At 42.0% G+C, this 23,111-nt stretch overlaps 3 protein-coding genes across 10 annotated transcripts in view; 2 read left to right on the top strand and 1 right to left on the bottom strand.

The window, feature by feature from the left end:
- The window catches only part of pde4d (phosphodiesterase 4D), an 830,388-nt gene that overhangs the window by 383,988 nt on the left and 423,289 nt on the right, over positions 1-23,111 (bottom strand). The window lies entirely within an intron of this gene.
- Positions 13,292-15,689, top strand: LOC134297152 (uncharacterized). Its single transcript, XM_062974250.1, has one exon. The coding sequence runs from the start codon at positions 13,929-13,931 to the stop codon at positions 15,678-15,680; it is 1,752 nt and encodes a 583-aa protein (XP_062830320.1). The 5' UTR covers positions 13,292-13,928; the 3' UTR covers positions 15,681-15,689.
- On the top strand, positions 15,720-21,252 carry LOC134297151 (uncharacterized). Its single transcript, XM_062974246.1, has one exon. The coding sequence runs from the start codon at positions 15,720-15,722 to the stop codon at positions 19,242-19,244; it is 3,525 nt and encodes a 1,174-aa protein (XP_062830316.1). The 3' UTR covers positions 19,245-21,252.

Here is a 23,111-nt window from a genome sequence, read left to right as displayed (position 1 = left end):
ACCATCAATAGATAAAATAGGGGCAATCAGGTCAAAAGTGCATAGTATCAGGATCTTTAATAAAGTGCCTTGAAAGTGTCAGAATGTGTCCTGAGATAATTTGGATTAAGATAGGGGGGAAAATAAAGTGCAAGGAAACAGTATGTCAATGAGAGGGGTCTTACATATCATTGATTATTCAAATGCACATTTAAAATGTCATGTTTTTTAGCTGTTTGATGAAGGCAGACAGGGTTGGGGCCAGTCTAATCTCCCTAGGGAGAGAATTCCAAAGCCGAGGGGCCACCATAGAGAAGGCCTTTTCCCTCGTTCCAACAAGCCGAGCCTGTGATAGTGGTGGGAATGAGAGGAGAACCTCCCCCGGTGAACGAAGAGATCGTGCAGGCTCATAGGAGGAATTATCCAACATTTTGCCGGCCCATTATGTTGGATAAGCAAGACTCTACTCTATTCTAATTCTAATGCACTTGACAATTCACAGCTTCACTTCAAATATGTTGGGTTACTGCCAGTCTTTAACCTTGCTGGAGAAAAACAAATCATGGTTCTGTGTTATGCCTGCATAAAGCTAATCTCACTGTAAGTGTCAGATACTGAGACGTTGTGGTTTTGATTTCAAAGAATGTCGAGATGTAAAAGATCTATCAAGCTTATCAAGCCACCCTCTCTCTGCCAATGAATCATTCTTCTTTTAGTACATTTGCTCATGATTTATTCAGAATAGTTTTAAATTAGCTAAGACTCTCTTGGGCAGTTAGTCTACTGCCTTATTTGTCATGTTAATATATAACCCAATAGATAGTAACAAATATGTGTTTTAAACTACTTGGATTGATTCTTATCTATGAGTTTTTCCCTTTTTTCTCTGACTTTTCACTAGGTTAACACACCACAAAATCCTTCTAGAAGTTAAAAGACCAGCAAAATACTATCTTTGAGTTTACTGTTTATTCTGTCCTAATAATGCTTATTCAGATGTATGTCATAAAGGTTACATTAAATGTGCTTGGAATTGAAGTTAAAACTGAAGTCCCATTAGTAGTTCCAATTAGAATAAACCCACAGAACAATTTATTGAAAAGTGAATGAAACCACATGGAATCACAATCTTTCCATTTATTATTTGTATTGGGAATATTAACAGGATTCAGACTTTAGTCTGCAATACTAAATCCAATCCTTTAGTAGCAATTTATGTTGGACATAATGAGACTTCTTATTTGTCATCAAGCTGATTTCAACTTACAGTGATTTAATGAATGAGAGATTTCCGAGAGACCATCGCAGATGTGAGACCCTGCTCAGATCTTTTAAACCCAGGATTGTGGTTTCCTTCATTTAACCAATGCACCAGTAATGTCCTCCTCTTTACCAAGCATTATTGCCTGTTCCTATGAGTTGCATCTTCTCATGATATGTCCAAAGTATGAAGGTCTCACTTTAGTTATCTTCAATTCTAGTGAAAGTTCAATTTTGATTTGCTTTAAGGCCCATTCATTTGTCTTTTTAGCAGTCCATGATATTCACAGGACTCTTCTTCAGCACACTTCAATTGCGTGACTTGCTTCAGAACAAGGATAAGATTGAGCTGTGAGTTATTCTCTCTTTTTGAATAGTATGCTAAATTCTGTAAGCATTTTAGCAAAAATGTCTGTTTTAAAGGCAGGACCAGAGGGATTGCCCTGAGCTTAAAATACAGAGATCTTTGGATATACTCAATATCAGCTTATTGATAATAAGTGAAGGTGACAAATGTGCTGCACTAAAAATCCAAATTCAGAACATGTTCATATCTTATTAATAGTCTGTCTTTCAAAATATTGGAATGCTTGCAAAATTGCTGAATGCCACAAATCAAGGTTTGGAAACGTAATACATATATAGGCTGATCCTAATGACCTTATGAATGAAAACAAAACAGAAAACATAATGAAACTTGTCAATATGTGATAATATCTTGCTGGATAAAAGTATTTTGCCAGCAAAAAGAAAAAAAATCTTAAAATGTTTGTTAATATCTGATATGAGCCAGCAATATAATGTCAGCTGTTTATAAAGTTAATGCAGTTCTCCAATAAAGCAGACCAAAACTGTTTCTGAGAGATTCAAAGGAGTAATCATTCTTTTCCAGTTCCTCTAAGGTTGCAATTATCATGCCATAATAATAAGCAAGAATGGTTCATATTATATGGAAAAAGAAACCACAAGGGTTATGATCGAATACTGCAAATATTGTATCTCATGTAATGCAGCTGAAAATGGAAGACGCATTCAGGCGAAAGAAGGCTGTGAAGAGAAGAACTAATGGCTCTCAACTGGTCCATGGCAACATTTAGTCTGAATTGTAATGGATAATCTCCTTAGCTGGATGGAGTGTTACATAAATGGCTTACTTCCTATGCGTCCTCTTGATCAGCACTTGGAAAATTTAGCCTTTGTAGCCTGCGTGATACTGGGAATTCCAGCCCCGTAAAGTAACTTCTCCTATTTTTGCACTCAATGGAATTTAAAGTGCCTCTCAGTCTTGCCAAATACATAATATATTGCTCTCTGCAATTATGTGGTTCGGAGATGAAGGATGAAGTTGAAAAAAGATGGACTATAAAATGTACAGGCATTAATGTTTAATTGAAATGGGCTGCTTAATACACCATATGCACTTGCTTTAATTATTTATGTACAGAAAACCCACATGAAAGATATCATTCCCCTAACCCCCATCTTGCAAACCACTCTTCATTAACGAATACAGAATAGAAGAATTTCCTTTTTTTAAAATTTTGCAGGCTTGCCAGAGAACAAAACATGTACAAAGCAGAAATAGATTTTCTTTCCTTTTCTCTTAATTTAAAGTATTTTGCATTGGGGTTTTAAGAGAAAAGAGTTAACAAACTGACTCCTAATCATGATTATGCCACAACCATTACATTTATGAAGAAGTCATTTCTAAATCATATTAGGCTACAGCATTTCACTGGATCAGGGACAGCCTTAGGCATTTTGAAACTTGAGTCAAAGGATATGATGGTGCTCCTCCCATCTCACTTAGAGAACGAACCATACTTTGACACTGGCAATGGAAGAGCATATTCTACTGAAACCTGATGGTGGGAGAGTATCTTAAGGGGTTCAAGACACACTATTCTAGAATATACCATTCTATATTTCAGCAAAGGACAGTGGCCAGAACCTGTAGCTGCTACCTCCCCTGTACCATGCCTGAACCTACCCAATCTTAGGGTTGCCATCATCCCTATTTGCAGATTTTACTTTTGCAGATTTGATTGTCCATGCATTTGATTAAAATATTATCTCTAGGAATATCTAGGTTTTAGCCTTGTGGGAAAGAAAACCTAGTCAGCTTCTGCGGATAACAGAGTCATGCTGGAAGACCTAGAGCAGTGGTTCTCAACCTGTGGGTCCCCAGGTGTTTTGGCCTACAATCCCCAGACATCCCAGCCAGTTTACCAGCTGTGAGGATGTCTGGGAGTTGAAGGCCAAAACATCTGGGGACTCCCAGGTTGAGAACCACTGACCTAGAGATTACTAGAGAGAACACCTGTCTTGAAGAATCTCAAAGTGCTACAGTATGATGCAGCAGATGGTGACCTTTGGGCCCTACCCAGGTCTTTACTATTAAGAAATATAGTTATTATTTTGGTAAATAAACCTTTTGTAAATTTAAAGATTGAACTCTGCATCTTTGCCTCCTAAGCTATAAATTCCTTTCCGGCCACAATATTTTACGCGCTGCTTGCTGTGAGCTGAATGCTCAACTATAAGTATCCTGTTTGCATTTGTGGATAATCTGCCATATTTTTGGGAGTTTTCCCTAACAAAAAGGGTTACGGGCCCAGTCTGTGTTTGTGTGCTGAAAGAAAAAGATTGAAAGAAAAATAGGAAGGCTGAAAAGAGCAGAGAGGCTTCTTTAAAATGTTTTTGAGTTTTTGGATTTTTAGTGCATCTTTATTTTTTTGAAAGATGCAAAGAATAGAAAGGAGACAAGAGTTCTTCCTGAACTCTAACTATCTGACTTGGGGGAAAAGGTCATACATGCCCTATATCCCAAGATCTGATCCCAGGTTTTCTGTTTATTCCAGATTATCTGGCAGTGCGGACTCATATAATCCAGTTTAAAGCAGAAAACCTGGAATCAGATCCTAGGATAAAGGGCCTGTCTGGAAGGGCCCATAGATTCATGCTGTAGTGATTAGATATTCTTAAAGAGGTATTCTCTCAGGTAAAAGAAAAAAAGCATTATGATTTGCAGTTTTTCACTTTTGTGGAAGTCCTGTGCCCCAATGAATATGGACAGCTGACTGCAGCATGTATTTATGTTTGCCAACATGCACCTCAGCAAATGCTGGCTCACTCACAGGCAAAGATGGGAGAAGTGTACCTGCCCCCACCATACTTTCTAGTTTTGAGACAGACAGTTGTTGCATTGAGATGGGAGCCAGCAGTGGTTGGGTGCAGATGACATATAGAGCAAAAAGAGGGTGAATCTTGATGAAAAAATAAGGCTCCTTGCTCAAGGGCTTTTATGACTCCTGCAATAATTAAATAGAAGGAAGAAGTCCAATTGGTCTTGTGGAGACGCTGACTAATATCCTTTCTACACACTTACAACTCCAACAGAATAATGAGTTGATTGTTAAACACTTAATGAGATTTATTAAATGAATGTGAGTCAAATATTTCCAACCTACAAAGTGTTTATTGCTTTCCCTTTAATCTAAAGCACTCTGACCAGAAACAAGCATGTGACAATTTAAATAATAAACCAAGCTTGTTTTCCAATTACAGTCCATGTTAACATGATGGACTTTTATAAAGGGCATTGTTTGACGACCAGGGACAAACGTGGCTTCTTTAGTGATGGCAGTAAAAATACTGATGAACTTGAAATATAATTGACACAAGCACTTACTCCAAACTACAAACCAAGAAGACACTTTGTGACGCCATACATAGTTCAAAACTGCATTATATCATAAGTGTAGATTCATATAATGCAGCTCAATGCAGTCAAACTACATTATATGACTCTGCACTGACCATATAATGCAGATTCAAACTGCATTATATAGCTGTGTAGATGGGGCTTTAGGGTGCATTAATGCAGTCTGACACCACTTTAATAGTTCATGTTTAGCCTTCTCAGCCAAAGAATCTTGGTGCCTCACCAAACTGCAAATCCCAGGATTCCATAGCACTGAACAGTGGCAGTTAAAGTCATCTCAAACTGCATTGACTCTACAATGTAAATGCACCATTAAAAGCACAATTACATCACTACTTTTTGTTAAAGTGAATCCATGTTTAGCTTATTGGCTTAGACCAGTGCTTCCCAAACTTTGGGCCTCCGGGTGTTTTGGACTTCAACTCCCAGAAATCTGAACAGCTGTGAGGAACTGAGGGAGCTGAAGTCCAGGTAATATTGCTCAGAACTAAGTTTCACTGCTTCTTACCACCTCTCATGTTGTATAAGAAACCCATCTTTCCTGCTTCTTGCAGGGGGTTGGACTGGATGGCCAATGAGGTCTCTTCCAACTCTACGATTCTATGATTCTATTATTTTGAAACCAAAGGAGAGTTTGATAAGCCCTTAGTCACAGGTTGAGGTAGGTTGGCAGAAACCTACTTCAGAGAGGAGCGTTGATGGGGGAAACAAGAATCGTTAGAATTCAATAAAATTATTTACCAGAGAATAACACTTATTCAAATAATGCCTATATACATTTTGTTATCCCCTTCGAAGATACCAACATTCTGTTGATGCTCAATCCCTTTGTATACAGTGGCATTATTAAATTATGTCCCTTATGGTAAGATCAAGATTTGCTTTTCAGATTTTATTTTGGAATATCTTTAAGCTTTGGATGGTTGCATCCATGGCTGCAGAATCTGTGGATATGAAGAGCCAAATGTATATACAGGAGAATACTGTTAAAGGCTGCCCCTGAGAAAATCAAATAGGGTCAGACTGAACCCACAAACCAATGAACATGTATTTGTTTGGGAATGATGGTAGCACTTGGTAGAGCGGATTTTAGTATTTACCTGATTTATCATGTTTCATATTAGCTCTTCTGGAGGGGAAGTGTGGATAGAGGATGGCATAAAAGTGTGGATAAAGAATGAATAAAAGAAAAAAATGATTCTAGGAACTGACTACAGAGACATCTATTTAATAGATGGCAATGTTAATTGTATATTAGAACACTGCTTTTTAAACTGTGGGTCCCCTTAGCACAATATTGGGGTCACTAAAATTTGCAATAATAAAAAGTTTTTGATTGCCACCTAGACATTGCCACCTGTTACCAACAACATGCAGTGTTTACAGTGGACTCGAGAAAATGCTTTGCCTGTACTTCATAAAACACGAAATCAGCCTGTTTAGCATGCCTGTGAATGCTGCTTTATCAGTAAATGTTTGATTTTATACTTGTTTTATATACCTATATGCCCAAGATCATGAAAACATTTATTGGGTAGAAAAGGGTCACGAGGAACAGCGAGAAAAAGAAGCCCAAAACTCAGACCTAAAGCCCTGACTACAATGCCCAGAATCCCCTAGCAAATATGGCTCCCTGGAGCTGTAGTCAATTTAAATCCCATTTTGGATGGGATCATTCAGTTAAAAAAAAATCTGCTATGAAAGGCAGGCTCTCAGGGACAGAACTGTAGTGATTTGCAACTTCTGTACCATTTCACTACACCGAAATAGAAAGGCTTGTTGCATAATGTAAGAAGTACATTAATAAATGAAACTCCTCCTAATCCAGAATTTGACAAATACAAAATGGCATTTAAGCACAACATTCATTGTGCAATTGATCAACTATCACAAGGAGATTTTGTTAATACTAAAAGAAATTCACGAAAATCCCTGTGTAGAGATTTGCATTCCCAGGCTAGAAACAGAGGGAAAATGTTACGGATTACATATTTATTCAAGTCAATAGTGCAGTAGTATTATGTAAGTTTAAACAGAGTTCAAAATACTGAAGACATATAATGGTTTTGTGTTTCGGGCTCATGTTCTTTTTAATAGATTACTGTTCTGTAGGGAGTAGTCATGTGCCAGAACCCAGAGGGTGACACCACCTGATTCTCAGTCACTTGAAAGCTTAGGAGGGTCATAGCATGCCATTGCAGTCACCATTCTGGGGTTCAAGAAGTGCCATCATTTCTACTTTGGGGTTGTTGGAGAGTCTATGCTTCTTTAACTGATGACTGATTGCTTTCTCAGAGGAGGCACACCATTTTTAGGGTCCTAGGCTTTTATGGGTATCTTTTCCCACATGACCAAGAAAACCACAGCCATTTTTCCGGGCTGTAGTAACCTAAAAGTTTGGTTCATGTAAGATCTATTCTCCATTAGTCATAAATGAATAGATCTGTATCCCTTTCAGGAAAATCCATGCCTTTCAAAATATTTGAAAAACAAGGATCTAATGAGTGCTGAGAAATGGTTGTTTACAAGTTCTCTCACACCAAATTGTTCAGACTGCTCTCCCCATCCCTCCCATCCCATTAGGGCCCCAACCGTCTTGAGAAATGGGGCTTGTCATGACAGTATTTCAATATCCTCTGCTTTTTACCAAAGAGACTGTGGAATATCTTGAGATGTAACTGTTTCTTGGCTTCAAGACAGACTTTATATGATATTCAGCTTTGCAGGCCAATTTAGTTCAGGTTGAGGAGAAAAAGTAACAATAATTTTGGCTGTCATTTTCAAATACACTTATAGTCTCTCCGTTTTGAAGAAAAGCTTTCAGTGTGAATTTATTAATGTCCCTTTGGTGGCAAACACAGCACGAAACAAAAGGGAACCTTGTACTATTGTGTTGTAGTTTTCACGAGAGTCAAGGCATTGTTGTTAATTAACTAAGAGGTCTTGATTTTAGAACAGGGATGTATGGGACCCCAAAGACCTTTCCTGTGACCCATTGCCCTTCTCCAGGTCTCAATGAACCCCACAGCTCAATGTTTTTTTTAAAAAAATTAAATGCATAGGTAAAGGGGGAAGTATTTATTTAATTTCAACTATGGGGCAAGCTTTTTACAAGGCCAGAATAACAACAAAAAAAAATCCCCCAAACAAAACAGACATAGCTTTCCAATCTTCTAGTTTTGAATAAAATGGATGGTGCGACACACAGGGTTCTCAAATGATAATGGGAAACAATGTACCCATGGCTGCATGTCTCCTATGGTTGATCATGCCATATATAATGTCAGGTCATACCAGCAGTGCTATGCAAAGCCATTATGCTACCTGAAATACAGGATGATAGTACCTCACTTCCTTCAGCTTTACATACAGAAGCCAACTGGGTTGGCAGTTGAATGGTATTTCAATGCTAGCAGCACAAAACAATCCTACATCTGGAGGGAGCAAGCTAAGGGAGAAAAGGGAAGACCTTGTAGCACACATAGCTCTGTTCTCCAGCCCTTTTCTGCCTCTCATGATCTCAAGCATCTAGTTCAATGGTTCTCAACCTGTGGGCCCCCAGATGTTTTGGCCTTCAACTCCCAGAAATCCTAACAGCTGGTAAATTGTCTGGGATTTCTGGGAGTTGTAGGCCAAAACACCTGGGGACCCATAGGTTGAGAACCAGTGCTCTGGTGCCTGCAAGTGACCATCTCTCTCTGTCATTTGATAGAGAATAGCTCTGAGTATCAAGATTACCAATTTTGTAGCGTGGATTCAAAATCTGAATGAAAATCTGAATATATGACTTCAATAGACAGGAGAAGGCAATTTCTTATAGTGCCTCCTATATTATAATCATTTATATTTTTAGATGACGATCTCTTATATAATGCAAAGTCTGATTTGTTTTTTAAATGATGCACTTAAGAGTGTTTTGGAGACTATTTCCTATTCGCTTTTACCCTTTTTGTATTAAACAAAAATAGAAATGAGTTTTTTTTAATAAACCACTCTTCTCTATTCCTTTTTCTATAAGCTGACATATCTGCTTCACTACCTATAGACAAATTATTCATCCACTGTCCTCTTGTGATAGCATTCCAAGAATGAAACTTGCTCAATTAAATTTCAAACTGAACAGTCTCGTCTTCTTCGAAGTTTTAACATCTTGTGTCAGATATGACCTCAATGCCCTAAGAATCTTTTATGATATCAGTAACTCTGGGCATCAAAACACTTAACTTTTGACAAGTGAGCTACTGTCAGATCTCAGATGAATTCTCTTCAAAAACAGAGCAGCAGATACCGCTAGTTGCTCTGTTCCTTCAGAGTAGTGGATCCACACTTTTCTTTGCAGGGGCTAACCTTGGTTTTAAAGGATCAATCCAGGATATGACTTCCCACCAAATTTTCATGGTGTGTATTAAGCTGTGGCTTGAGAGCATGCTACCTATGGAGTCTATGGCTGGATCTACACTGCCATATAATCCAGTATTTAAGCCCAGATTATCTGCTTCAAACTGAATTATATGAGGCTACAAACCATATAATTCAGTTCAAAGGAGATTAATCTGGGATCAGACACTGGATTATATGGCAGTGTAGATTGGGGTCTATGTCACCTTATTTTAATGGGTTTTAGGTTTAAACAAACTTAAAGTTGCAATAAATTTGTTCCCAATCCGAGCTTCTAAACCAGTGGTTCTCAACCTGTGAGACCCCAGATGTTTTGCCTTCAATTCCCAGAAATCCTAACAGCTGGTAAACTGGCTAGGATTTCTGGGAGTTGTAGGCCAAAACACTTAGGGACCCACAAGTTGAGAACCACTGTTCAAAACTAACCTGATGTATAATTTGCCCCTTCCAGTTTGCCTGATATCAGCACAAAATGCCTACTGGTTGGCTGTTTGGTTAGTTGGTTCATGGCCAACTGTCTACCTTTGCAACTTCTAAACAAATCAAATGTAATCATTACTATTAAATATATTAAATTTGGGTTCCTGTGAGTTTTCCGGGCTGTATGGCCATGTTCCAGAAGCATTCTCTCCTGATGTTTTTCCCAGGATGGGACATTCCACAGATATATAAACCCCACTTGCATAATTTCCAACAGACCTCATAACCTCTGAGGATGCTTGCCATAGATGTGGGCAAAACATCAGGAGAAAATGCTTCTGGAAGGATTTGGAGGAAGAGGGGCACCCAATAAAGTTCATTATTAGACCAACTGATCATTTAAACTCTTCGCTCCAACTACTACTCTTTTCTTCTGCTATAGAATAGAACCCAGTGCACATCTGCAGGAACACTTAATAAATTGACTTGTTAACCACCAGGCTTTATTGGAAAAGTAACCCAGTTTCTTTATTACTCAGCAAATCTATTCCCAGCCACTACATTTAACTTCTCATGAAGCCACTGTAATTTATGCTAATAGAAGGATTTCTTTGTTTAAACTAACTCTTATATATGCCTATTAAGCTAAATAAGAGGTGGAGGGGGAGAGTAATCTTGTAGAGAAGGTTACTAGTTTTTGTTTTTTTTGCCAGACTTTTTTTTCCAGAGCTCAAAGAAAGCTGATGACAACAAATGCTTCCAGCAGAACCAGCTGTCATGTCATCAAATATCGGATCTTGGATCTCACTAGCTTCCTGCGCCATAAGGTGCCAGGTTCAGTTTTAAAAGCTGCAGCCAAGTATTGGATCTTTTTATTCTGATTGCTTCCTGAACAATGAAGTGCAAAGCCTAGATTTTGTAGGCTTTGGCAGGCGCAGTCTCTTTGTGCTCCATTTTAATTGAAAAGGCATACATAGGGGGCCTCAAACTGACAGCTGGCACAAAGTTTGGTGTCCTATGGATCTTGTGATTCATTGTCAAAAACTAATGTTTCAAACTTTTTATGCATTTCTAACAAAATCAACGAAGAGTCTTCTGACATCTTAAAGATTAAGGTTTTTGTTTGATATTAACTTTCCTGGGTTTTGGTCTGCTTTTTCAGAAAAGTGTGGAAGAATGTGGGGAGAACACGATGAAAGTAATACAAATCACAAAGAAAAAGAAAGTAGCTAGTGATGACCTATTGCTCTAGAATAGGCAGATCATATTTCAGTCATGGGTGCTACCAGTTAAGTTATGATATACTTACAGTAAGTAATACTGTATACTGTAAATATACTTACTGTATACTTACAGTAAGGGAATGGGAGGGAGGGAGACGAGACCAGGGTTTTTTTTTTTTATTTGTCCTGGTTAACCTACTGTGGTATTCCCCAATTAAGAATGCAGAATGTTAACTGGGATATAGCACAGTAGATTAAGCAGGGCACAGTGGGTTAGCCCCAGTTAACAATGCAGATGTCTTTCTGCCATCATTTTGTTAATAGAAATGTTGGTTCCAGAGGCAGAAATAACATGGAGAGAATAAGGACAGGTTACTGCAGTATTAAAAAAAACAAAAAACAAAAAAGGGGCAAATCAGCATATTTGAGGAAACTTTCAACTAACAAATGCACATGTGAAATGAAATAACCAAGCCAGGTTCATAAGGAAACAAATACATTTGAACCATCTTGAGATCACTCAAAGATTTCTTTCAAACTGCATCGAGATTTTTTCCCCCTTATACCAGATTCCCCCCCCCCCTTATGATTTCAATTTTGGTGGCCACATTTGTAGATCTAGACATTTTTAAAATGCTGGAGGAAGCTGGTTAGGCAGGAGTATCTGCTCTCTGTTCTTTCTATGTTGGTGTCCAAGCATGCTCATTGAAAAATTCTGGGTTTAGCTGCTGTTTACCTTGTCTGTTATAAGCAGGCATACACAGCTGCAGTAGGATTGGCTGGAGCACAGCCCCATTCTCTCCTAATTCAAGCTTTAGTGTTTCTATAGCTTTGTGTTTCTATGGCCTTTCTTCGCTGTGTCCCAATGCTGTTAAAAGATGTCTAGCTAGATAGAGGATGAACAACAATGGAGGCATGGATGCAAAAAGACTGTAAAATGGAGCTTCCTTTTCTGTATTGAAGTATGTCTGTACTGACGTTTAATCCGTTTTACATTACTTTTCTTTGATTGTCTTCTATATTTTATTCCTGAGGAAGGAATCAGTGTGGGATGCACAAATGGTAGAGTGGAGTGTAGCTAAACACACACAAGGCTCTACATCTGAGATTCTACAGAAATAGGCTGCCATGGATCAGAATTAACTAAGATATTTTGCAGATTAAAGCCAGATAGTACATCCATTGTATGGAAGCCACCTGGCATTGAAGCTCAGTTCTGCTCCTGCTCTTGCAAGACCTCAGAGTTACAGCCTAGCAGATGAGGTATCAGAATGGAATGAATGTAAGAACAACTCCAGCCTCAAACATCTTGCCACACGTATCTCCTTCCCCAGCATCTGCATCCTGAGGCAGATGCCTCATTTGCCTGATAGCCAACTCTGCCTTGGAGTTACATATTACAGCTTAGTCTCCAACCAATTACCTATTAAGACAAAAAGAAACGCTCCCTCAAGATGAAGGAAGTTTTCCAAAATGGGTTTCATAAGCATATAAATTACATAGAGCCAAAAAGAAAAAAAAGCGCAAACCCTAGTGTCATAGACCTTGAATTTCAAATCAGGAAGGATGACGCACAGGCAGTTTCCATTGATCCATTGTGTTTAAAATGTTAATTCACAGCTACTGAGGCATTTTACCTTGATGTAAAGCAAAACAAGGTCCTGAAGACTTTTCACATTAATGTATTAATAGATAACAGGTTCCATCTACAGTTAAGAGCTGGCATGAATTCAGGTGCACTCAAGCATCAGATTGTGATGTTTCACTGGTTGAGCTATTCTGACAGCCCCTACCTTTGGCCACTGCAGAGAGCAATGAAGGCTTTAATCATCTCTTTAACCTGGTTTTACTCAAGTTCTGTATTTTTTTTTAAAAAAAATGCCCCATCTTTCCTTTAATGAAATTTAAACTTTTTTTAAAAAAATGCACAGAAATGCAATCCTTGTGAAAAATCCCAAACTCATTCTAAACACAAAGTAGCAGTGAGGCGGGGGGGGGTTAAGGAACCCCAGGAAATACCATATATGGGCAGAGATGGCGACAGCTAGCGACCCGGGTGCATAAACTCACAGAAACATGTGACTTCTGGGAAATCATGTGTTTCTGAAGAAATGAAAGCTATAGATAAACAAACAGAGCATGCGTACGCAGGCGCTCTGAAAGATTTGTGAGCACGGCACAAAAAGGGTGCAGCCGGCCTGCTGGTCAGCACAGATTGGGCAGCGTCACAACTCTAAGCCAATGAATTTGCTTGTGGGCGGGCATAACCCGAACCCTGTAGTGTGTATAAATGTTCACTCAGCATGTCACTGGGCGGTTCCCCTGGAGAAGCACTTACTTTGTGCTAGGGGGACCCCTAGTGGCCATTAGCGAAATAAAACTGCTTTCTGGGAAATTCCTTCAGTTGTCCGTCTTCAAAATTCCTCCACTGCGCCAACAAGAACCGTAGCACGAAGGTTCCGCTACATTTTCTGGTGACCCCGACGTGATTTTTTCCTATAAGACGGGCCAGGAGATTTGGAGACGGATCCCGTTGGCGGGACGGCCTCAACTCAGCGGTGGGGGCCTGAGGCAACTACCGTGAGACGAGAAGGGGCCCCTGAATACTACACGACCGGCTGCGGTGCTTGCCTCTGATTGCCAACGCCGACTGACGGTGAGAGCTGCAACATCAGCGAGGTTCCACAGAAACCGGCTAGGAGGAAAAGGATCCAGGGGAAAAAGCCCAGGGGCGAAGGTTGGTCCGACGTCTACAGAAATCTGGCAAGTATAGGGGTTTGCATGAGATATTAAGGGAACGCCAGCGCTGGGAGGGACAAAAAAAAGTTCCCAGGGAGGTAGAAAGGGGTTCTGTCTTGTGTTTCCTGACGCATGCCGTGAGTGGCCGGGTGCCCAGGCCAGGACAGTCCCCTCTATTAGGCAGGATGGGAGGGAAAAATTCAAAGAGCTCCACTCCCTTACAATGCATCTTAGATAATTTTGGCTCTTTTGCTAGCAGAGCCGTAGCAGGGAATCCAAGGGACCTAAGAGATTATAGACTGAGAAATTTGTGTCAGGGAGAATGGCCAGATTTTGGTTTAGGTTGGCAAGTAGAAGGAACGTGGGATCTGAAACTGATCCGAACAGTGGAAGAATATTGTGCTGTGAATCATCCGAACCAGTGGGTCTATATTGCTACGTGGGAACGGGTAGTTAGAGAAGATCCAGGTTGGGTTCGACAGTGCAGGAATGGCAAATGTATGGTGGTGAAGAAGGAGGGGAAAAAGAAGGAAGTTTTCCAATCCAATGAGGAGGACTACCCAGATTTACAGTTGAGTGTACAGGCTAGACAACAGGAATTATTGCCGCCACCCTTGCCACCGCCCCCCCCACCCCAGGGAACAGCCCCCACACTAGGAACGAGACCCCCACCCTACTCTTCGGAGTCAACCGAAGCGGCCAAGAAACACTATCCTAGCCTAGAAAAATATCAGGAGGAAACAAAGGAAAAGAAGAAGTCACAACGGATGCCCAGTGGTGCTTCTCCGGCACAAACTCGGAGACATGGAGCTCCGGTGTGGTCTGGTGATTCACCGACCGGACCGGCCCTCCAGATGCCCTTGAGAACGGTGCCTGTGATAAACAACAGGAATGAGATAGTTCAAGCATACCAGGTAGTGCCTTTCAGTAGTAGTGACATTTTGAATTGGAAAAATAATACTCCACCTTATAGTGAAGAACCCCAAGCTATGGCTAGGCTATTGGAAGGGATTATGGCAACCCATAATCCCACCTGGCAAGATTGCAGACAATTGTTGAATATGTTGTTCACATCAGAGGAGAGAAGAGCAGTGTTGAATAATGGGGTAGCCATAGCCCAGGTTGGTGCCCCACAAGATGGTGATGCAGCCGAGTGGGGAGCACAGAGGTTTCCTGTGGAAATAGATCCCCAATGGGACACCGCAGAAGAAGGACATTTGCAGAGACTGAGAGGATTCCAGCGTATATTGGTAGAAGCGGTAAAGAGGGGCCCGCCGCGACCCGTCAACATTGTAAAAATTCAGGGAGTGGTACAGGAAAAATCTGAGTCACCAACAGCCTTTTTGGAAAGGCTGGAGGCAGCATATAGAAAGTATAGCCCGTATAATTTGGAGGATGAAAACGGTAGGAGGGCGATTCAACAGTCTTTTATCAGTCAAGCGGCTCCTGACATCCGGAGAAAGATTCAAAAGCAACCAGGATTTCTAGGAAAGACTATGAATGAATTGTTGGCACTCGCAGATCAAGTTTATATGGCGAGGGACCAGGTAGAAGAAGAGAAGAAGGACAGGAAGAAGAAGCAGGAATACCAAGCATTAGTTACCATGATGGAACAAAGTGCAAGTGGACAGAGAGGAAGAGGAGGATATGCCAGAGGGGGACAAGGAGGAAGAAGGGGGCCCCCTCGGAGGTTAGGTCGAGACCAATGTGCTAAATGTAAGAAGTTTGGACACTGGAAAGGTGAATGCCCAGAAGGAAGAGAAGGAAGAGAAGGAAGTCAGGAAGGACCGAGAGAAAGAGGAAGGCCTGAGAGAGGAAGAAACCCAGGAAGGGGAAGAGGGCGTGGGAACTACGTACCTTTTCCTGCAAGAGAGGTGATAGCTGCAGCAGCTGTGATGGAAGAAGAATGGGAAGATATGGATGGAGGAGAGGAATGAGGAAGCCAGGCTCTTGTTTTGTTGGACCCCGGGGAGCCGATGGTCACACTTGAAATCGGGGACCAACAATTGGACTTTTTAGTGGACACAGGTGCCGAAAAATCAGTAGTAAATACAAAAATTAGTCCACCAACTCGGGAAACTACGAAAGTAATAGGGGTGTCTGGGAAGACCCAGAAGTGCCCCTTCCTTAAGGAACGCACCTGCAATCTGGCCGGACATCAGGTCAAGCATAAGATGTTATATCTCCCAGACTGCCCAGTCCCTTTATTGGGAAGGGACATTTTATCAAAATTACAAGCTCAACTCCAGTTCATGAAGAATGGACAAGTGGAGCTATCATTTCCCATGGAAGAGGAATGGAGACTGTTTCAAGTTAGGATTTTTACTGAAGAAATACAATGGCCATGGCATGAGACTCCTTTAGTGTGGGCAGAAGATAATCCTCCAGGATTAGCTAAATATGTTCCACCGGTGGTGGTGGAAGTGAAAAGAGGAATGGGGCCCATATGCAAGCCACAGTATCCCGTCAGTCGAGAGGCAGTGCAGGGGATCAGAAAGCATCTAGAGCGACTTCTGCAGCATGGGATATTGGTACCATGCAGTTCCCCATGGAACACGCCCCTGCTCCCAGTCAAGAAACCAGGAGGACAAGGAGAATATCGCCCAGTTCAAGATTTGCGGGCTGTAAATCAAGTCACCGTTCCCCTAACCCCGGTAGTGCCAAATCCATACATCATGATGAGTCTAGTACCAGCATTTGCCAAATGGTTTACTGTATTGGATTTAAAGGATGCATTCTTTTGTATTCGATTGGCCCCTGTATCCCAACCGATCTTTGCTTTCCAGTGGGAATCTCAGCAGTCAGGGCAAAGGACCCAGTATGTTTGGACACGCCTTCCTCAGGGGTTCCGGGATAGCCCGACCATTTTTGGTCAAGCCCTGGCCAAAGACTTACAGGATTTTGTAATACCTAAGGAAGAGGGAATTTGGCTTCAATATGCAGATGACCTGCTTATCGCTTGCCGGACACTAGGGGGCTGTAAAGAGCATACTTTGAGATTTCTCAAGACATTGGAAGAAAAGGGTTACAAAGTGTCAAAGAAAAAGGCCCAGTTGTGCTGTTCCACGGTGAAATATTTGGGGTTCCATCTGACCGAAGGAAAGAAGATGTTAGGAGCTGAAAGAAAGGAAGTTGTTTGTGCCATCCCCACTCCCAGTACCCGGCGACAGGTGCGGGAATTTTTGGGATCAGCAGGATATTGTAGACAGTGGATCCCCAACTACGCCGTGTTGGCTAAGCCACTGTACCAGGCTACGAGAGGTGGAAGAGAAGATCCATTTGAGTGGACAGAAGAATGTCAACAGGCATTTAAGGCATTAAAAGAAGCATTGATGTCATCTCCAGCATTAGGACTGCCCGATTTGGAAAAACCATTCACTCTGTTCGCTGCAGAGCGGGAAGGAACAGCGGTTGGAGTATTGACCCAACCACTAGGTTCATGGCAAAGGCCGATTGCCTACTTGTCAAAGCAATTGGACACAGTGGCTCGTGGATTGCCACCTTGCCTGAGGGCTGTGGCAGCATCAGTAGATTTAATCAAAGAAGCGAATAAATTGACCCTAGGACAGCCACTGACAGTTAAGGTGCCCCATAGCGTTAAGGCACTGTTAGACATTAAGGGACCGCGCTGGCTCACAAGTGAGAGGTTAATGAAATATGAGGGATTGTTGTGTGACAACCCACTGGTGACCCTGGAGACTTGCTCCACTCTGAATCCGGCCACCTTGCTCCCGACTCCAGGAGACACCACGATCCATCAGTGTGCCCAGGTGATGGATGAGGTATTCTCCAGTCGACCGGATTTGAAGGATGTGCCACTAACTAAGGTGGACGACACTCTGTTCACAGATGGAAGCTCCTTTATGGAAAATAATCAAAGACACTCAGGTTATGCGGTTGTTCGGTGGGGGGGAGAGACGCTGGAAGCAGAGTCACTGCCCCCGGGGACTTCTGCCCAGAAGGCCGAATTGATTGCCCTGACCCGAGCGTTGGAATTGTCAAGCGGAAAGCGGGTTAACGTCTACACAGACTCAAAATATGCCTTCACCACCCTCCACGCACATGGAGCACTGTACAAGGAGCGCGGGCTCCTCACGTCTGGAGGAAAGTGCGTGAAACATGCTGGAGAGATTGTGGATCTCCTGGAGGCGGTTTGGAAGCCAAGGCAGGTGGCTGTGATGCATTGTAAAGGGCACCAACGTGGAGACGATCCCGTAGTGCAAGGAAATAGGCAGGCTGATCTGGCAGCCAAAGAGGCAGCTAGGCTGCCCTATATTGAACATCAGGTAATGGCCCTACAGGTAGAATTAACTGAACATAACATTACATATACACCAGAGGAAGAAGAATGGGCCTTAAAGGAGAAGGGTCAGTGGTCAGGAGAACTCATAGTGATGCCAGACGCCCGTGTCTACGTCCCTAAGGACTTGGCATGGCACTTAGTCCAACACATGCACCAAAACACACATTTAGGAAAAATGGCATTGGCAAATCTGCTAGGACGACAGTTGTATATCGATGGATTACATAGCCTAACGGCAGCAGCAGCCCGAAGATGCTGGACATGTATCAAAAATAACCCCAGAGAAGGACCCCTCAAGCCACCAGGAGTCCAACATGTGGGTGGGGTACCCTTTGAAGCTTTAGTCACTGACTTTACAGAAATGCCCCCATACAAAGGATACAAATATTTACTGGTGTTCGTGGACACATACACAGGATGGGTGGAAGCTTACCCTACAAGAACTGAGAAGGCTGTAGAGGTGTCAAGAGCTCTAATGAAAGATGTTATTCCCAGATTTGGCATACCCTTAGAAATTGGATCAGATAATGGCCCCGCATATATTCAACAGGCTGTGCAAGGATTATGTAGAATTTTGGGCATAAAGTGGAAGTTACATTGTGCATATAGACCCCAATCTTCTGGAAAAGTGGAAAGAATGAATAGGACATTAAAGGCTCAGCTTGGGAAACTTTGCCAAGAGACAGGATTGCCGTGGACGGTGGTTTTGCCCATGGCATTATTAGGAATCAGATGTACACCACACAAACGGACAGGACTCTCCCCTTTTGAAAGACTCTATGGACGACCCCCTTTGAACTTGAAGGGAGCCTTAGAGACAGGAGCTGAGCAGCACCTCATAGGAGAGAAACAGACATTGGCCCAGGTTCAGGCTTTGGGCAGACAAATGCAGCAGTTAGAAAAATACATTTCTGAATTGAACCCACCATTCCCTACCACACCTCTACATTGTTTTTCACCAGGTGACGAGGTTCTGGTCAAGGATTGGAAGATTGAGCCATTGGGACCCAAGTGGCGAGGACCCTATGTTGTGCTCCTGTCTACCCCCACTGCAGTGAAGGTGAAGGAGATTAAGCCGTGGATACATTACACCCGTGTAAAATTAGCACCTGAGGAGTGGCGGACGGAGCGAGTTCCTGGTGAGGACCTGAGACTCAGGATCATCCGGCAACTCCCTAAGGGGTCAACAAGGCCATGAAGCTGATCCCTTCGGGTGCAACGGAGCGTCGGTGGTCAAGTATGTCGCAGCATGGCCCAACAAAGGCGCTCTCCGGGAGATGGTGGCTAGACATTTTGAGAGGAAAAAGTGGGAGACAAGCTATGAGGAGGGGAGGAAAGCGCACTGTGTTTGGTATATTATTTGTGCTGAGTTTTATTCTCTCTTTTGGAAAAAGAGCACATGGGAATTGGATAAAAGAACATGCCAATTATATGTTTGAGCAGCACGGGAAAGAGGTAGCATTAATATATGAACACCCCCTCACCGTAGGAGATTTTTCATTTCTTCCCGATTTAATTGATGAACCACAGATTGTGTTGGAGGGATTGTCCAAGGCTCAGGAGGGTCCACCTACCGTGTTTTCTAGCATACCGCAAAGGATAAATAAAACTCGGTTTCGACGGTTTAGATACCATACCTCCACCAGGGGTTTGTGCTTCTGTTGTGGAGGATCGGGAATATGGAATTCTGAGTGGAAACACTGGGGAACTAGGCAGGCGTTCTTTTCCCGATTAGGCAATTATTCCCATTGTCGAGACCGGTTCTATCTACATGGACGATTTAATACATCTTATGTCTCACGATTAAATCTAACCGCAACCGAGTGGGCTAGCATGTATCCAGATTATCCCACATTTAGTGTGAATGATTCTATTGAGGGCCTAAAATCTTATATGAACATACTGCAACAATTAACCCAACTGAGCCTAGGTAAAAGCCTCTGTCCGTTATGGCAAATTAGGGATCCAAATCTATGGTTTTTCTTTGATAAATGGGCCACAAATTATCACCCCGGCAACTACCAGTGTGTCGGTGTGGGTTATTTGACATTCCCAGTTCAGGTCTTACACAAAGGGCATCAGCGCCTGAAACGGGACATTGTGCAAACAGGCCCTCTAGGACCAGAATGCTCGGATGAGGTCATTATCAACAAGGCCCTGTCAGGTTCAGAAGCCTCCCGTGTAGGAGGAGGCCTGATCACAGGCTTGTTGACACTGGGTGCTTACCCAGGGATTGTAGCTCAAGCAAACCGTAGAAGTGTTCTAGGCCTGACTTGCCGCCTTGAAAAGTCCATAAATGCCACTGGTAAAATTTTCCGGGAAATCCAGTCTGAAGTAGAAGAAATCAGCCAGATGGCCCTACAGCATAAGTTGGCCCTTGACTACCTACTGGCGGCCAGAGGGGGGTTATGCGCCATGGTTAGAGGACGTTGTGTAGTGAAATTTCATAACTTGAATAATACTATTGAAGATGACATCGAGTCATTACAAAAGTTAATTTACAATAATGTCCAGGAGATAGAAGGTTGGTCTCCCTTCTCCTGGGTGACTAGCTGGTTACCCTCAATAGAATGGTTGAAGAACATATTGTTGGTAGGGATTTTAGGATTGTTCATTGTTCTCATAGTTATGTGTTGCACTCCAATAATGATGCAAATGTGTACTAGGTGTGTCACACAATCTTTACCTGAAAAAAAGATAGCCATACTCCAAGCCAAGCGGGATTGGATGGAACCATAATGCTTTGCTTCAGCTTTTGTACATGCGCTTCGCAAAAAGAAAATGGGGGAGTGAGGCGGGGGGGGGGTTAAGGAACCCCAGGAAATACCATATATGGGCAGAGATGGCGACAGCTAGCGACCCGGGTGCATAAACTCACAGAAACATGTGACTTCTGGGAAATCATGTGTTTCTGAAGAAATGAAAGCTATAGATAAACAAACAGAGCATGCGTACGCAGGCGCTCTGAAAGATTTGTGAGCACGGCACAAAAAGGGTGCAGCCGGCCTGCTGGTCAGCACAGATTGGGCAGCGTCACAACTCTAAGCCAATGAATTTGCTTGTGGGCGGGCATAACCCGAACCCTGTAGTGTGTATAAATGTTCACTCAGCATGTCACTGGGCGGTTCCCCTGGAGAAGCACTTACTTTGTGCTAGGGGGACCCCTAGTGGCCATTAGCGAAATAAAACTGCTTTCTGGGAAATTCCTTCAGTTGTCCGTCTTCAAAATTCCTCCACTGCGCCAACAAGAACCGTAGCACGAAGGTTCCGCTACAGCATCACACAATAAGATGTTGAGAGGAATTTATATTTCCTGTGGGTCACTTTTTTTCCTTCTCCAAACAGGGTTTCCTCAGAAGTATGTGCCTCAGCAATCAACTTGGCAAATTAAGGGTGTATCTACACTGCAGAAGTAATGCAGTTTAACACTGCTTTAACAGCCATTGTTCAATGCTGTGGGATCCTAGGAGTTGTAGTTTAGTGAAGCACTAGCACTCTTTGGCAGAGAAGGCTAAAGACTTTGTAAAAATATAACTTCCATGGTTCCATAGCATTGAACCATGGCAGTTAAAGTAATGTCAATTAATTCTACAGTGAAGAAATCTCTGTATATTTCCAGTGCCCAATAACAGACAAGCATGATAGAGGCTACAGGCTGGTGAGAAGAAGTACATGATATGACACATGCCACTTGAAGGAACCCTTCTGCAATCACTGTACTCAACACTACTGAATTAACAAAACTAAAATATGCAAGATTCAAATCGAAGTAACAGTGACTCTGACATAAGTATTCCTCACTATCTACCTCTAGAGATCTGTATTTGGCGGAATGATATCTGTGCCTTTCATTGTGTGTGATGTCCATGGCTTACTCTAGCAAAATAAAATATCAGTTGTGTTTTCCTGTTTACTCGTGTTTCCACATATCTCTTCCTCTTTTGTTTTCCCTGTGTCAAAATTTCAGGGTAGGGTTCAATCCTCTTGTTCTTGTTAAATGAAGATTGCTAACTAACTTGGTTAGACACACAGGAACATATGGTTCACTTTAAGAAAGCCAGTTTGCAATGCCACTTTCTATACAGTTTTGGAGCCTTGTCTCTATTTGATACTAGACTAATTTCCTCACTTGTCCATTAACTGGTAGAGCATCTGCTGGTTCATTTACTTTTTTGAGATGAGACGGCAAAAGCTTGGCTCAGGCATTCCGGCAAACATGCTGGCAATAAGCAGCAGATTCTCATACCATCTACACACAAGAAACAATGGAATATCAAATCTCAAATGTTGATTATTATTACTTTGGGGAGTTAGGAAACTGCATTTGGATGAGGGCTAGCTTTTCTCACACACATGTGCACGCACACACATTGATTCCACTGATATGTCACTGTTGCACCAGAAAGTAAAACTGGTTTTTAGCCTGTTGATAATGTTGGGAGTACTACCAATAGTTTTAAGACATTTGGGGTAGCTTTAGTATGAAAAATCACCTCCAAATTCAATGGGAAATTGAACAGTTTGGAGAGCTTCTGGGAGACTACAAGGGTCTCATGAAGTCCATGGCTCACATCGTTCCCACTCCATTTTAAATACAGAGGGCTCAACACCACCAATGTTAAACACTTTCAAGCTATGTTGTTTTAGTGGGAGAGATTGGTACTTGCTTAACACACCTATCAACAAGAATAGGAATTGTTTGGGTTAAATAAGGTTGGAACATACCAACAGAATATGAAATCTAAAGTAACACTCAGCAAAATCTGTGGGCACCCAACTTTCATCCCCAGTTCCTTATGCCCATGTATCATGATACATTGAAAGCCACATTGGATTAGAAGGGAATGTTATAATTCTACAAAATATTTATCACTTAGGTTTTGCCACAAAAGCATTTGCATAGGTTTCAAAGTGAAAAGACAACCAACCTATAACATAAGCTTTTTGTCATTGAATGGCAGCACAACATAAATGGCAGGAATGAGAATCATGTGATCTTAATTATCATAGGCCACCACTGGCTATGCTGGATAAGTTTACTGGGAATTGTAGTGCAACTATATTT

The sequence above is a fragment of the Anolis carolinensis genome, chromosome 2 (assembly GCF_035594765.1).
Source record: "Anolis carolinensis isolate JA03-04 chromosome 2, rAnoCar3.1.pri, whole genome shotgun sequence".
NCBI classification, from domain to species: domain Eukaryota; kingdom Metazoa; phylum Chordata; class Lepidosauria; order Squamata; family Dactyloidae; genus Anolis; species Anolis carolinensis.
Note: the sequence above shows the minus strand (reverse complement) of the source record. Positions and strands in the feature narration are given on the sequence as shown.